Source organism: Rhincodon typus, chromosome 16, assembly GCF_021869965.1.
Source record: "Rhincodon typus isolate 14 chromosome 16, sRhiTyp1.1, whole genome shotgun sequence".
Classification (NCBI taxonomy): Eukaryota; Metazoa; Chordata; class Chondrichthyes; order Orectolobiformes; family Rhincodontidae; genus Rhincodon; species Rhincodon typus.
The window spans coordinates 33,751,636-33,766,798 of record NC_063347.1 but is presented as its reverse complement, the minus strand read 5'-3'; the positions used below and the strand labels follow the sequence as shown (position 1 = coordinate 33,766,798).

At 39.9% G+C, this 15,163-nt stretch overlaps 1 protein-coding gene across 3 annotated transcripts in view; it reads left to right on the top strand.

The window, feature by feature from the left end:
- The window catches only part of cadpsa (Ca2+-dependent activator protein for secretion a), a 498,775-nt gene that overhangs the window by 409,086 nt on the left and 74,526 nt on the right, over window positions 1–15,163 (top strand). For all 3 annotated transcript variants that reach the window (XM_048606574.1, XM_048606576.1, XM_048606575.1), the window contains one exon: window positions 13,554–13,661. In XM_048606574.1, the coding sequence (XP_048462531.1) occupies window positions 13,554–13,661 (108 nt within the window). The remainder of the gene's footprint in view (window positions 1–13,553; window positions 13,662–15,163) is intronic.

The window sequence follows — 15,163 nt, the reverse complement described above, 5'->3', positions numbered from 1 at the left end:
TTATGAATTCTTTAATCATTATTCAGCAGCCTATTTTTCCCAGTAACAGCTCATACTTATTAAATTTTAGAAAAATGTGTAGCGGCTGAGGTGATTTTCTTGCGAACGAAAACTGCTGCCAGTGCTTCAGGGGCTCAGTTGAACACTGTCCACAGTCTAAGAATCAACGGAAGTGTCTCTGTGTTCTGACTTTTCTGAGTTCTGATTCTAAATGAATATCACTACATATCTATTACCTGTGGAAAAAAGAAAACCTTTCTTAAGTTTCCATGAAAACAACATTAAAGGTTGCATGATTATTATTCTGTGGAGAATGGTTTAAAAATTCCATTTGAAGCAACAAATCAATTTTATTTTAAATGTTTGTTTTTTTGAATATAGGATGTGTGTTTGTGACTGTAGTTATTTCTGATGAAAGAATAATAGAAAAAGCTGGCTGCATCTCAAAGTTTCTTCTAAAGAATATATTTCAATTCTGCAGGAAACCCGTCAAATGAAAGCTTAAGAAATATTCCTCTCTCCTGAAAGCTTCTGCTATTTTAGTGTAAATTCTGCAAAATAAATCTATTGACTGTTTAATAAGAACTTGTTCGCTGAGAAAAACGACAGGATGTTCTGGCCATTTAATTGGCAGTAAATGGCTTTGAGAGGTAGATTGTACTAATAACACATTTCCAGCTGATGTATTGTAGAATACTTTTTCCATTAGTGAAGCAGCAGGTGTTAATAATGCTGCCATGGTCCTCAGATCCAAATATTATTCCCTTGCTTTGTAATTGTTTGTTTTATGCAAAAATCTTACAATCTTGCCCCTTCCTATTTACACCCTGGAAATTAGACTGAAGTTTGCTGACCAACTGCAACTTATGGTGACTGACAATCAAATATTCTGCATAATGGGTACCCTGTGGTCTTAACTAAATCTCATTAGCAAAACCAATTCACAGCAACAGCTTACCAGCACATACTTTGAGTGGAAATGGTAGATGCCTAAATGTTTGAATTCTAAAACAGTCGGCATCACAGCCTGCTAATGGGTTTTATAAGAAAGCTTTAAACCTACATGTGGGTTTGAAGATTACATTTTTTTGCAAGGAGAAAAAAAAGGTGATAGGTGATTATCTTTTACTGACAAAGTTGTGCGAATGAACTGGCTTGGCTTAAAAAAACGCAGGAAAACTTACAGTTTCTAAATTTATCAGAGCTAAGTGCAAAACATCTTATTAACCTTCACAGTCATACACAATTCTGCTTGATTTAACAAGGTATGGGTTATAGAGCTTAGCATACATCTGTGTCCTAGGTTTTCTGTTCATGTAGTTGACATAGCCCATTCATTTTAATTGGGTTTCTAAAGGTATTACAATCAAAAAACCTGATCCAGTAACTCATTGTTTCATTGCCATGCTGAATGCTGGCAATGCCAACAGTTTAAGGGGACTGCTAATGGGCATCTAGGTTTTATTTTGTATTCAGTTATGGAATGTGGGCTGGCATTGTAGCATTTATTGCACCTGCTAAATGCCTTTGAGAAGTTAATGGTGAACAGACTTCTTGAACTGCAGTCTGTGTGGTGAAAGAACACCCATAGTGCTATTAGAGATGGAGGTAGCAGGACTTTAGCTCAGTATTAAAGAAGAATTATAATATTTCCAAGTCAGGACGGCAAATGACTTGGGATGGAATTTTGCATATGGTAGTGTTTCCATGGATCTGCTGCCCCTGTTCTGCCATGTGGAATCTTCACAGGTTTGGAAGGTGTTGATGAAATCTTGATAATTTTCTGAAATGCATCTTGTAGTTGCTACATAATAATGGATAGGGTTTCAATCCAGTGGCTGCTTTGTCCTGAACAGTATTAATCTTCTCAAGTGTTGTTGGAGCATGCTCTCAGATAGGCAATTGGAGAGTAATGCATCACATCTCTAACTTGTGTCTTGTGGAGAGGCTTTGTCAAGAGTCAGGAGGTGAGCCTCTGACCTTCTCTTATAGCTATGCCATTTATAGGCTGGCCCAGTTCAGGTTCTGGTCAATAGTAACCTCCAGGATATTGCATTTCAACAATGGTTGAATATCAAAGGGAATGTATTTCTTTTATCTCTCTTGTTGGAGATGTTAATTGTCGTGTACTTGACTGGCATGAACATTATTTTCCACTGGATAGCCCATCTGAATTGTCCGATGGGATTGAGGGTGATTTAGCGGTTTGGATCAGAAATTGGCGAGCTGTAAGAAGACAGAGGGTGGTGGTTGATGGGAAATGTTCATCCTGGAGTTCAGTTACTAGTGGTGTACCTCAAGGATCTGTTTTGGGGCCACTGCTGTTTGTCATTTTTATAAATGACCTGGATGAGGGCGTAGAAGGATAGGTTAGTAAATTTGCGGATGACACCAAAGTCGGTGGAGTTGTGGATAGTGCGGAAGGATGTTTCAGGTTACAGAGGGACATAGATAAGCTGCAGAGCTGGGCTGAGAGGTGGCAAATGGAGTTTAATGCGGAAAAGTGTGAGGTGATTCACTTTGGAAGGAGTAACAGGAATACAGAGTACTGGGCTAATGGTAAGATTCTTGGTAGTGTGGATGCGCAGAAAGATCTCGGTGCCCATGTGCATAGATCACTGAAAGTTGCCACCCAGGTTGATAGCGTTGTTAAGAAGGCGTACAGTATGTTAGGTTTTATTGGTAGAGGGATTGAGCTTCGGAGCCATGAGGTCATGTTGCAGCTGTACAAAACTCTGGTGCGGCCGCACTTGGAGTATTGCGTACAGTTCTGGTCACCGCATTACAGGAAGGATGTGGAAGCATTGGAAAGGGTGCAGAGGAGATTTACCAGGATGTTGCCTGGTATGGAGGGAAGGTCTTATGAGGAAAGGCTGAGGGTCTTGAGGCTGTTTTCGTTAGAGAGAAGAAGGTTAAGAGGTGACTTGATAGAGACATACAAGATGATCAGAGGATTAGATAGGGTGGACAGTGGGAGCCTTTTTCCTCGGATGGTGATGGCTAGCATGAGGGGACATAGCTTTAAATTGAGGGGTGGTAGATATAGGACAGATGTCAGAGGTAGGTTCTTTACTCAGAGAGTAGTAAGGGCGTGGAATGCCTTGCCTGCAAAAATAATTGACTCGCCAACTTTAAGGGCATTTAAATGGTCATTGGATAAACATATGGATGATAATAGAATAGTTTAGGTTAGATGGGCTTCAGATTGGTTTCACAGGTCGGCGCAACATCGAGGGCCAAAGGGCCTGTACTGCGCTGTAATGTTCTATGTTCTATGTTCTATGTAAGCCTGCTTTGGTTTTTAAGGAATTCAGCATGGAACTGAATAATGCACAATCATCAATTAATATTCCCAATCCTGGCCTTACAATAGACTGAAGGTCATTGATAAAGCATTTGCAAATAGTTGGGCCTAGGACACTGCCCCAAAGAACTCCTGTAGTAATGTACTGTTGAGAGGATTGATCCTCTTTAATCACAGCCACCTTCCTTTATGCTTGGTAGAAGTTCAAACAGTTGAATGTTTTTCCTTCATTCCCATTTGCTACAATTTTATGAGGGCTCCTTGATGCCGCTTTCTATCCGATGATACTTTGGTGTCAACATCGATCACTTTCACCTCGGTATTAAGCTCTTTGCCATTGTCTAGATGAAGCTCTGGTTGTGGAATCATTTGGCCCACTCTACATAATGCTGAAAATAGCTTGGATCTTGAAATATGGAATAAAATTTGCTAATGTTACCAAACTTGGAAGATTGACAAACAGTTAAAATACTGCAAATAATCTGCAACAGGACACAAATAGGCTAGCTGATATATAGAATTTAATAGAGAGAAATATGAGGTGATACATTTTGGCAGAAAGGATAGGGAGAGGTAATATGGACTTTTGGCCTAGTTCTAAACAGCGTGTAGAACAAAAGGGCATCAATCAGGACATATCGAGAGAGTGGTTAGCAGATATAGGATCTTGGGCACCATAAGTAGAGATATTGGACAGAATCTTGTATGGGTCTAAGTAACATGGCCTATGGCAAGATTAGTGACACAATCAGGAAACAATTGTGGCAAGGTCCATCTCGACATTGAGATCATCTCACTCCATCTTTCATGCTTTTCACAAGCAGCATGATGAGATTCTCGCTCGGCAGCAGTAAAATGCAAATTGATAGATATTATTGATTGTTAAACAGGATGACATCTCCAAAATTCACCACACTGATATTCAGACTCCCCTCATACCAAACTCTGATACAAGCTAAACAGACACAAGACACAACAAGGAAACCAGAGTAAGCACTGCCAAATTCAGCTCAGCAATTGCTCTGAAGGACCTCCATGTTGGAACCAACACCTCACAACACTCCACTGGCACTGGCCACATGCAGCCCACATCTACAGACATTGCCATTCAACACGTTGCAAGCCTGTAATATCTCATGGCACATCTCCAACCAACTTACATGTTGCTTCTGCACTTCAGTGCTGCACCCCAGGCTGCACCAGCAACTCTCATTGTACTGCTGCTGCAAGGATACTTTGGACTCAGGGACACTCACCCAGCTTAAGAACTGGAACAGGTTGCATTTCTGGGCTCTTTGCTAGCTGTCATAGCACTAACTCGCTCTGCCCTCACCCAAATGCATTGCTTTTTGTGGTTTGCCACTCAGCCAGAGATACCAGGCTCACATTTCTGCTATCCTGCCATACTGTTTAGCACAGACACAAAGCCACAAAGTTGTCAGCAGGCCTCAGTCAAGTCAAGCGGAATAACCTTCATTCAGGGAGTACAAGCAATGTTAGTCAAGGGCAGCCTCTGATACTAGTCCCTATTATGTCCTGTTCTCCTATTGGAATGGGGCAGGTATTACAGGAGCAAAAAATGGGTGGCTACCTGTTAGTTTTAGTGCAGATGAGAAGATGTTGTGAGCAATTGAGTAGCAAATGGTGTTGGGATTTGGGGTGAGTAAAAAGGAATGGGGAAGATGCTTCAGCCAGTAGTTTGAGTTACAAAGCATGAGACTTGGCAAGAGGTGGGCTTCAGGAGCAGAGACAGAGTGAGTGTGAGGAATTGGAGAATAGATGGTGGCACTTATGCTGATAGAATGGAGAAGGACATTGACTGCCTTCATTATCATGCTGAGTATTCCTCCAGACAGCTGAGACTGCTTTAACCCAGGTGCACCTTCAGATCAGGCTGGCTGGCTGGCGTGGTCCGGTGTCATGATCTCCACTGCTAGTCTTGGGGAAGCAGGAAGTTACTCACAGGCACTAGCCTATCCAGCAGTAATTTGCCTGCAAAGTAGGGCACTGATTTCCTCCTGTCTGCTATGTCTAGAGCAAATGTCAGGAATTATGCAATGCCAGCTCTGGACTGACCATTCTTCGCCAGTATCACAATGCACTTTTAAAGATGGTGTGGATGCAAAGAATGGCAATTAATTCTGGGATGTCTGCTCAGTGGCACATTGTTCCAGAAACAGTGCGTAGCAAAATGGGGCAAAAGTCACACGTGAGAGATGCCAAGGGGGTGAGGTAGATAATTAATAAAGCAAGTTTAGTCATATAGCTCGAGAGAAATCCTGAGGCCTTCTGACGACGAATCCTCCAAAAAGATTTGCACAACTTGGACTTAGCCAAAAATAAAACATAAAATTCATTGAGTATAATAAAAGAGGCAGGTTATGCTGAACCTTTATAAAGCTCTGGTTCGGTTGCAACTAAAGTATTGTATCCCGTTCAGCTCAGCACACATTAAGAAAGGTGTATCAATCCTCAAGAGAGTGCAGAGGAAATTTACCAGATGGTTGCAAGGATGTTTAATCTGCAAAGTTAGGTTGGAAAGACCAGGGTTAATTTCCTTGGTGTAAAAGTGATTGAGGGGCAATTTGGTAGAGGTGAACAAGATTTTGACAGGTCGGGGTAAGGAAGAAAAGTAAAATTCTTCAGCTTACCTTATATTGATGGTACTCCTGAGAGTTGAACTCACCCAATCAAGTGGACAGTAGTTCATTACAGTCCTAACTTATGCCCTGTAAATGGTGGGCAATTTTTGGGGAGTCAGGAGATGAATTACTCACTAGAAAGTTCCTAGACTCTAACCTGCTATTGTATTTATTTGGCTGGTCCAGTTCAGTTTCAATATCATGGTGACCCACAGAAAGTTGATAGTTAGTGATTAGGTGATGAAGTGTTCTTTGAATATCAAGGGGAGATGGTTAGAATCGCTCTTAATGGAGATGGTCATTTTATGACATTTGTGTGACAGGGACGTTTCTTGTCATCTATCAGTCTAAATGCAAAATATTGTCAAAATCTTGCTGCACTTGAACTTCAACTGTTTCAGTATTCAAAGGAGTCTCAAATGGTGCTGAACATTGTGCAATCTTCAGCAAATATCCCTACTTCTGATTTTATGATGAAGGGAAGGGCATTGATGAAGCAGCCAATGATGGTTGGGTCTAGGAACCTACCCTGAGGAAGTCCTGCAGAGAGATCCTGAGGCTGAGATGATTGGTTTGAACAACCACAACCATCCTCCTTTGTGCAAGGTATGACTCTAATAAGTGGTAAGTTTTCCCACTGATTCCTATTAGTTTCAGCTTTGCTAGGATTTCTTGATGCTATACTCAGTCAAAAGCTTCCATGATTGTGAGGGCAAGCACCCCACGTCAACTCTTGAGTTAGAAACATAGGAACACAGAAAATAAGAGCAGGAGTAAGCCATTCGTCTCCTCAAGCCTGCTCCGTCATTCCATGTGATTCTGACCAACTCGGAGCCCTGTTGACACTATCTCCCCATACCTTTTGATCCCTTTAGCCCTAAGAACTACACTGAACTCCTCTTGAAAGCATTCAATATTTTGACCTCAACCACTTTGCAGAGAATACCACAAGTTCACCACTCGCTGGATGGAGAAATTTCTCCTTATCTCAGTCTTCCATAACCTACACTGTATCCTTAGACTGTGACCCCTAGTTCTAGACTGCCCAGTCATTGGGAACACCTTTCCTGTGTTTACCATGTCTAGTCCTACATAAAACATAACACAGCACAGTACAGGAACAGGCCCTTCTGACCACCATGTCTTCACCGACCACGATGCCATTCTGAACTAATCCCCTGCTGCCTGTACGTGGTCTGTTTCCTTATATTCCCTGCCTGTTTGTGTATTTGTATAATAGTCCCTTAAATATTGCTATCATATCTCCTTCTATCATCTCCCCAGCAACACGTTCCAGATACCTACCAGCTTCTGTGCAAAACAAAACTTGTCTCGTACATCTCTTTTAAACTTATTCCTCTCACCTTAAACCTGTGCCCCCTTGTATTTGACATTTCCACCCTATCCGTGCCCCTCATAATTTTGTTAACTTCCATCGGTCACCCCTCAACCCTGACACTCAAGCAAAAACCATCCAAATTTGTCCAAACGCTCCTTATAGCTGATACACTCCAATCCTGGCAACAACTTAGTAAACCTCTTTTGCACCCTCTCCAAAGCCTCCACATCCTTCATATAGTGTGTAAATCAGAACTATATTTCAATATTTCAAATGTGGCCTAACTAAAGTTTTATACAGCTACAACATGACATGCCAACTTCTAAACTCAAGTCCCTGACGATTGAAGGCAAGCATGGTGTACGCCTTCTTTATCATCTTATCCGCTTGTGCTGCCATTTTCAGGAAACCATGGACTCATATCTCAAGATCCCTCTGTATATCAGTGCCGCTGCTATATACTTCCCTCTTGCATTTGACCTACCAAAATGCATCACCTCGCACTAGTCTGGATTAAACGTAATCTGCCATTTCTCCACCCAACCTTCCAAATGATTTATATCCTGCTATATCATTTGACAACCTTCCTTGCTATTTATAAGTCCACCAGTTTTTGAGTCATCTGCAAAGTTACTAATAAGACCGCCTACATTTTCATCTAAATCATGTGTATGTGTGTGTATATATATAAATTACAAAACAACAGAGGTTCCAGCACTGATCCTTGCGAAACACCATAGGTCACAGACCTCCAGTCAGAAAAACACCTCTCTCCAACTACCCTCTTTTTTTACTATGACCAGGTCAATTTTGTATCCAACATACCAAGTCACCATGGATCCCATGAAACTTAATGTTCTGGACCAGCTTACTATGAGAACCCTTGTCAAATGTTTTAGTAAAGCCCATGTCAATGTTATCCACTGTCCTACCCACAGCAATCATCTTTGTCAATTCCTCAAAGAACTCAATCAAATCTGTGTGAGAAGACCTCTCGCACATAAAGCCACACTGACAATCCCGAATAAGTCCATTCTTTTCAAAATGTGAGTAAGTCCTGTCCCTAAGAATCTTCTCCAATAATTTCCCTATCACTAATGTAAGGCTCACTGGCCTAGAATTTTCTGGATTATCCCTGTTGCATTTCTTAAATGAAGGAACAACATTAGTCCCAGTCTTCTGGGACCTCACTTGTGGCCAAAGAGGATATAAAGACATCAAGGCCCCAGCAATCTCCTCCCTTGCCTCTCTCAGTGCCCTGGGATAAAACCCATTAGGCTCTGGGGACTTATATACTTTTAATGTTTTTCAAGACACCCAACATTTCCTTTTTCTTAATATTGACATGCCCTAAAATATCAACATCTCCTTCCCTAATCTTAACATCATCCATGCCCTACTATTTGGTGTATACCAATGCAAAGTACTCATTAAGTCCTGTTAGAATTTTATAGGTTTCAGAGATTCACCTGATTCTTCTAAATCCCAGCGAATATAGTCCTAAACGATCCAGTCTGGCTTCATACATAAGTCCTGCCATCCCAGGAATCTGTCTGGTAAATCTTTGTTGCATTCCCTCCACAGCTAGAGTGTCCTTCCTTAGATAAGGGGACCAAAACTGCACACACTGCTCCAGGAGTGATCTCACCAAGGCCTTCTACAATAGTAGCAAGAGATCTTTGCCCCTGTACTTGAATCCTCCCTCTATGAAGACCAATATACTTTGAGCTTTCTTCACTGCCTGCATGTTTACTTTCAGTGACTGGTGTAAACAGACACTCAGGTCTTCTTGCACCTCCCCTGTTCCTCATCTATTGCCATTCAGATAACTCACCTTTCTGATGTTGTTGCCAAAATGGATAGCCTCACATTTGTCCACATTATACTTCATCTGCCATGAATTTGCCCACTTACTCAACTTGTCCAAAGCTCACTGAAGCATCTCTGCATTCTTCTCATACCCCATTCTCCCACCCAGCTGAGTTCAGCACTTTTTTTTCCATGTTTGGACTAAGGTTCTATTGATGTCAGGAACTGTGACTGGTAGAAATCAAACTGAGCATCATTGAATAGGTGATTGCTGAGTAAGTGCTATTTGGTAGAACTGACAATAAAGCTTCTATCACTTTGCTGATGATCAAGCGTGGACTGATCGACCAGTGGTTGTCTGGGTTAGATTTGTGCTGCTTTTTGTCACAAGGGCAACTTTCCACATTGTTGGGCACATGCCAATATTGTGAAACAGTTTGACTTAGGGTGCAGCTAGTTGTGAAACACAAGTCTTCAGTACCATTGCTGGAATGTTGTCTTGATGTCATGTGGACTAAATCGATTTAGCTGAAAACTGGAATATGTGATGCTGGAGACCTCAGGAGGAGGCTGAGATGGATCATCCATTTGACATTTCTTGCCAGAGATGGTAGCAAATGTTTCAACCTTATCTTTTGCAATGATGTGCGGGGATTCTCTATCATAGACGAAAATATTTGTGGAGTTTCTTTCCTTGCTGTTCAGTTAGCCACCAACATTTAGGACTTGATGTGGTAAAACTGTAGAGATTAGATCTGATTGTTTGATTGTAGGGATTGCTTAGGCTGTCTATCACTCATTGTTTCTGCTGTTTGGAATGCAAATAATCCTGGTGTTATAGCTTCACCAGGTTGATGTCTCATGTTTAGGTATGCCTGGTGCTGCTCCTGGTATGCCCTCCTGCACTCTTCATTGAACCAGGGTTGATCCCCTGATTTGGTGTTAGTGATAGAGTGGGTGGTGTGTTGGGCCTTCAGGTTGCAGATCAGCTGCTGATGGCGCACACTATTTCATCAGTGCCCAGTCTTGCCTTGCCAAATCTGTTCAAAATGTAACTCATGATGTAACTCAATGTAACTCAACACAACATGATAGAAGATTTTGACCCCATGAGAACTGTTCTGTGGTCACTTCTGCCAATACTGTCATGGACTGATGCATCTGTAACAGGTAGATTGATGAGGATTAGGTCAACTAGATTTGTCCCTCATGTTGATTCTCTCACTACCTGCAGTAGGCCAGTCTAACAGCTATGTCCTTTAGAGCTTTACTACTTTGATCAGAGGTGGTGCCACTGCACTCTTCGCATAGGGACAGAAACTGGAAAAAGGGAGGTAGAAATCAGCCTTTAAAACAAGGATAACAAAACAAGAACCTACAAGTTTTGATAAATAGGGAACAATTTTCCTTTTTTGATTAAAAGTTGATATGTACCTGTTTGTTTCTGGTTAGCCTATCCTGCACACTTTCTTAAAAGTTCCCCATTTTCAAGGACTTGCCAAGTTCTTTCAAGAAAGTCTGCAATTCCTTCACAATTAGTTAACTCCCAAAGTTGCAAGCACACACATCAATAAACCAGGACTCCAAGCAATCAAGCTATCTTTATTTTAAATAATTAATTTAGCAGCAAGTGTTAAGAAGTATATTCTCCTGTTCCAGTGCTGCTGCTTAGCATTGAGGCGTCCCTTTGTGACTTTATTGTACAATTTCTAAGTGGCTTGACTTTGAGCAGTACCCGGCAGGAATAGTGTTCCTGGAGTATAAGAAACTTGAGATATGTAACATTTCAGGGTATAAAAACTTATTGAGCCTGGCAGCATCTGTGGATAGAAGAGTAGAGTAAACATTTTCAGGTAAGTAAATTATTATTGCAGATCTGATCATTCTAATAAGGCTGTGAGAAGATATTCTGTTGAAAACATCAATTAAAGCATTGCTGATGAAAGTTTTAACTCCTTCAAAGGAGTTACATCTGATGTGACAATACTTATCTCCCAATACATAGGACACCGAGCATGGATATCATGATATTGAAGAATCCAACAGTTTTTTACTAAAACTATTGTCTATAAACATTATATTCATCAGGCACATAAGTGTCTGGGTTAATATTAAGCTGTTAGTTTACAACAGAGGAGCAGTTTTCCACTAGAGTGTCATGCTTCAAGTGATCCAAGATAAGGTGGAGTATGAAACCATTATACCCTCAGGTTACAAGTTATGATACAACAATATTCTGACCATGAGACATAACCCTACAATAATATGGCAGCAACCACTTGGAGGTGTGACTGGGATATTCTAAAGGTTGTGCAGAACCTCTTGTCCTAACTGTTTCTTTTATGGATAGTAGACTCCCCCAATTTATTAACCATCCTTTGGAAGATGTGAAAGCCATCTTCACTGTCTTCATGTGAGACGGATGCTCCTGAATAGTTACTTTTTTAATTAAAGGTTTTGCTCCTGAAATCTAGATCATTAAGTTCCTCATCTGAGGCACTTACTTATCCTCCTGCTATAGTAGAATCACATTATTTCTCTCTTCTACACCCAGGTCCTCATTCTGACAAGTGGCCAGTGACTCACTTCATAACTATTTCTAATTGTTTAATTAATTTCTTAGAAGTGGGTAACTTTGTACTGACACAATGCAGATAAAATGACAGGACGGAGTTCGTGCCAACTTGATTGAAAATCATCTAAGAGGGCATTAGAATGAAGTATTCATTTCCTAGTTTGGACCACTGATATCTCTGCAGGCACCCAACTCTGAATCATGGGGAGAAGAACTGGTGTTAGTGGCTGCCCCAAAGGGATGTTTATGTATCATTATGGACGCTGATGGCTAATGCTTTTAGCAGTTAGACAAATAGTAAGGATTTTTATACCAGAATTGAAATTAAGATCATCAAAGTTTGAAGATATTTAGAAGTGGCCACTGCATCTGGAACCAAAGGTAAATAGGAAGAGATTTCAAATACGTCTTCCTGAAGATAACACATCATCACCAAACTGAAATGTTTTTAAAGACAGTGGCCACTTCTAAATATCTTCAAACCTTGATTATCTTAATTTCAATTCTGGTATAAAAATCCTTGCTCTTTGTGTAACTGCTAAAAGCATTAGCCGTCAGCGTCCATAATGATACATAAACATCCCTTTGGGACAGCCACTAGCATCAGCTCTTCTCCCTGTTAAAAAATTAACTTTTGCAAATTGTTCAATAATGAATTTGCATTCTTGACCATTCAAATCACCTGGCTGCTGGTTTTTAGGTTGTAACCCACGTTCTAATTTTGTTGAATCTTGCAAATTATTTGAGCTATCAGCTAATTACTCATTGTCAAGCAACCACTGTTTATTTAAAACAAACACCAAGAATGCTGGAAAAACTCAGCAAAGCTGGCAGCATCTGTGGAGTGAGGAACAGAGTTAACATTTCAAGTCCAGTATGACTCTTCTTCAAAACTAAGAGTTATTCCAAACTCGAGACGTTAACTCTGTTTCTCTCTTCACAGATGCTGCCATCTGCTGAGTTCTCCAGCATTCTGTTTGTTTGTTTCAGATCTCTAACATCCGTGGTTTTTGCCTTTATTCAACTGTTTATTTAAGACTGTCCTGTAAAATACGTTTAGTCAAAGCAGTTATTTGCAGGACTGTGTTAAATTTCAAGCCACCTATTATAAATTCTACTGGCTTCCTCATGTGAATCTTTCTCTCTTCCTGTCACTTTCCAGTTTCTTTAACCCTTCATTGTTTAGCAGATAAGCAGACAGATTAATTGAAAGACCACGCACATTAGACTTAGGCTTTGATTTTTGGGGAACTGGGTCAGGTTAGGATGGCCTGTGTCACTCATTGCCTATTTTTGTATAGTTTTAAATTGTTTGCTGCATGACTTTTGTGGCTGAAAGTGGAGCCAACCATTTGAAAATTCGGAGGCACTTATCAAAAGGATATGTTGAAAACCTATAACACCGTGCTATTATGTGGCCCACCTGTTGATGTCGACACCTGTGTTATTACAGTGAGTTAGATAATAGAATGTGAACTGGAACTATATAAGCTGTAAGCAGAAAAGAATGTGTAATTTACAAAATTGTTCACTTTATAGTGGAAGTAGAAGCAACAATACAAAAAGATATGGGTATATACAGAAGGAATGAGATTTGTTGGAGTTAGACTATTTGAAAACTTTGGACTGAGTAATAGCTTTCTATTTATTCCTTGAAGATTAAATAGCTGAATGTACCGTCTATGGTCAAGTTAGGTAATTATGGTGTCGAATAGGTTTTGTTTTTGCTATATGTCAATCACTGTCAGAAACGTCATTCGCATATCATTAATCTGCTGTTCGACTGGTGCAGGAAATCTCTTATTATTTATTGAAGAGAATGAGTTACAGCTTTAAAATAATACAAGCAATCTAATGTAATTTTGCATTTCTTTTTTTTACCAGAAACCTGGAATGGATTTGGCAGATGCCTACGTGACCTTTGTGCGCCAAAGTCAGGATATCCTGCGTGACAAGGTCAATGAGGAGATGTATATAGAAAGGTTATTTGATGTAAGTAAATGCCTTCTCCTCCTTGCTAGTCAGGGAGGAGACCATCCAAAATGTGACATTACTAAAGAAAGAGGGATAAGTCACATTTTGAGAAAAATTCAGTGGCTGTTTAGATCTTTTCTGTCCGTCTAACTCAGGCTCTTCTCTATCTTTCTCTGTTCTACTCTGCAATGTAATCTACCATGTATGTTGTGTCAGTGCCTAGTCTGTCTGCATGTGACTTCTGTCACAGTGCTTTCTTATGAGAAAGTTTTATTAGCTCAAGTTCATGAGCAACCTTTGGAAGAGATGGAACAGTACATTCCCTAGTGCACACAAAATGTGTATAATAAAGTAATATTAAAAAAGAGATAGCGGTATTATATCTGTCTTAATTATTAGACACCCACAAAGAAATATACTTTTGTGCTCTTGAGTGTCATAATTATATAGAATAACAATAGTCATGAATTCACAAAGCTCCAAGTTCATGTCAACATTTAATGTACAGTAATTGTACAAAAGTGTACCTTTCACATTTGACATAGACAAATTGTGGCCAAGGTTATTATTTGCTGTGAAAGATTTGAGATAATTTTGACAGAATGATTTATGAAATTTACTGCATTGGTATATTTAATTGGAATACCTGTAGAGTGTTTACTACTTATTTGTCCATCATACCATTTGGTGTATCACTGCTTTCCGTTGTTTTGTGATTTGCAATGTGCACATAGATTTCATTTTTCTAAATGACCATTGTTGCTGCTACTGTCTTTTAGAGTTTGTCTATTTAATAAGATTGTTAGCAATATTTTATAGTAATTAGAGGAATTGGACTGGTAGTGCCCTTTCCATCAAAGTATTATGTAACAGTTTTAAAGTTGTTTACTGTAATGTTTTCTATTGGCCCTGTTCTGGTTGAGGGCTTTGTGTAGTGAGGCAGTTTCATATTATGTTTTCTTACACATATGCTTTTATAACGGCTGTGTCAAATGTCCAGTTTCTGTTCACAAAATTCCTTCCTATCCTTTAGTCCTTTCTAATTGCTTTCCATCTCTACCCTTTCTTTCATCCGCTTTTCAACAATTAAAATGAAACTTATCTCTCATTTCCAGTGTTTTGTCACATTGTATCAAGTGGCACGATTTTCAGTCAAATAATCTTCCTGTGTACATCTACTATCATGACCCACATCTTACAAGAATGTTTCATACATGCATAAAGCACATTACAAATCTCTCAAAGCTCTATGCATGGATGCCTAACAGGGATTTTCAAAGTTGTAAGAAATGGGAAAAATATCACCCATCCAGTAGACATTGGAGACAAGGTCAATCCAACTAAATGACGAACTTCCAAATGTCATTGTACCATGGATTATCACCCAATTTATTATTGAGTAAATACTGACAACCAAGAATTTCAGTGGTGTCAGTTGTTACATTGGTTGATTCTGTCTAATGTCTAATTAACAAGGCATTTTCTCTAATTGAGTTGCAGTAAAGTGCTCAAATGCATTT